Source organism: Bactrocera latifrons, unplaced genomic scaffold, assembly GCF_001853355.1.
Source record: "Bactrocera latifrons isolate USDA-ARS-PBARC rearing strain unplaced genomic scaffold, ASM185335v1 scaffold_12, whole genome shotgun sequence".
NCBI lineage: Eukaryota > Metazoa > Arthropoda > Insecta > Diptera > Tephritidae > Bactrocera > Bactrocera latifrons.
This window is the reverse complement of record NW_017534630.1, coordinates 2,123,391-2,124,550: the sequence shown is the minus strand read 5'-3', so window position 1 is coordinate 2,124,550 and position 1,160 is coordinate 2,123,391. Positions and strand designations below refer to the sequence as shown.

Sequence of the window (1,160 nt, the reverse complement as noted above, 5' to 3'; positions counted from 1 at the left end):
AGTTTTCAGAAAATAAAAATTTTCAAAACCTAAAATATGTCAAAGATTAAAATAATTTAAAAATTAAAAGAATCAATTTCAAAAAAAATAAAAATTTCAATTTCTCACACTAAAAATAAAATTTTGCAAGAAAAAATATAGAAAAACAGTTCAAAAGAAAATTTCTAAATCTCATTTGAAATGTGTGTATGTGTGTTTGTGTGTTCACATTAGCAATCTAACTACATATGTATGTATGCGTATTGCATTTAACTGCTATGCGAGAACGCTGTATTCGTATAGGGACCACTGTAAATGGAGCTGCCCGAATTCGACACACTCTTCGTGCTCCTTCGGGCCATAATGCAGAGTACGGCGGCAACGACGGCCAACATCAATATGAGACCGGCGACTGCTATGGCAATGGCGAAGGTGCGCTGCGACACGCACAACGCATTCTCAAGTGTCTGCGCAAACAAACAACAAGAACAAAAAGAAAATTAAAATATTCAAGTGCGATAAGATTGTAGTATATATTAATATTTATTTACCCGCTCCTTGAGCACTGTATCATCATCGCCTTCGGACACATCCACATTCTCGTTCACATACAGACCGGAGTAGACTTCGATGGTGGCCGGTTGACCGTCTTCGTCTTTGTTATCGTTGTTAGTTTGTCGTTTCGGTCGTTTGCCGCTGCACGTAGGAGGCTAAAAGGCAACAACAACAATATAAATTCAATTCGATACCTTTGCAGTAATGTAGCGCAAAATCAATAAGAATTGCAAATAAATAGAATATATTGTGGTAATGATATGTGGCAGCACTCACCATTTGGCACTCGGGATCCTGCAGGGCGCACAAATGCACATTGCACTGATAGTACACGGATGTGGTGTAGGGGAACTTATGTGCCGGGAAGGTAACATTGGCCGCCAAGTGATCGCTGGTATAGTTGAATTGGCCCATAATCTCATTGTCCATCGGGCAACTGTCGGAAATGTTAGCAAAATTGTAGTTTAGATTAAATTTGTAATAAAAAAAAATTTTTCGAATCATTTCCGAAATTTTGATATTTTTTTAATATATTATATTATTTTCGATACTGAGACTGTTTTTCTAATGCAAATAATAAAAAATAAGGATTTAAAGAATTTTTCTTGTATAATAATACTTTTTTT

At 35.9% G+C, this 1,160-nt stretch overlaps 1 protein-coding gene across 1 annotated transcript in view; it reads right to left on the bottom strand.

The window, feature by feature from the left end:
• Window positions 1-168: 168 nt before the first annotated feature.
• The window catches only part of LOC108978319, a gene marked incomplete in the record, with an annotated part of 46,501 nt that continues 45,509 nt past the window's right edge, over window positions 169-1,160 (bottom strand). The window contains 3 exon segments of the mRNA XM_018948540.1: window positions 169-446; window positions 531-689; window positions 811-970. Coding sequence (XP_018804085.1) covers window positions 249-446; window positions 531-689; window positions 811-970 — 517 coding nt within the window.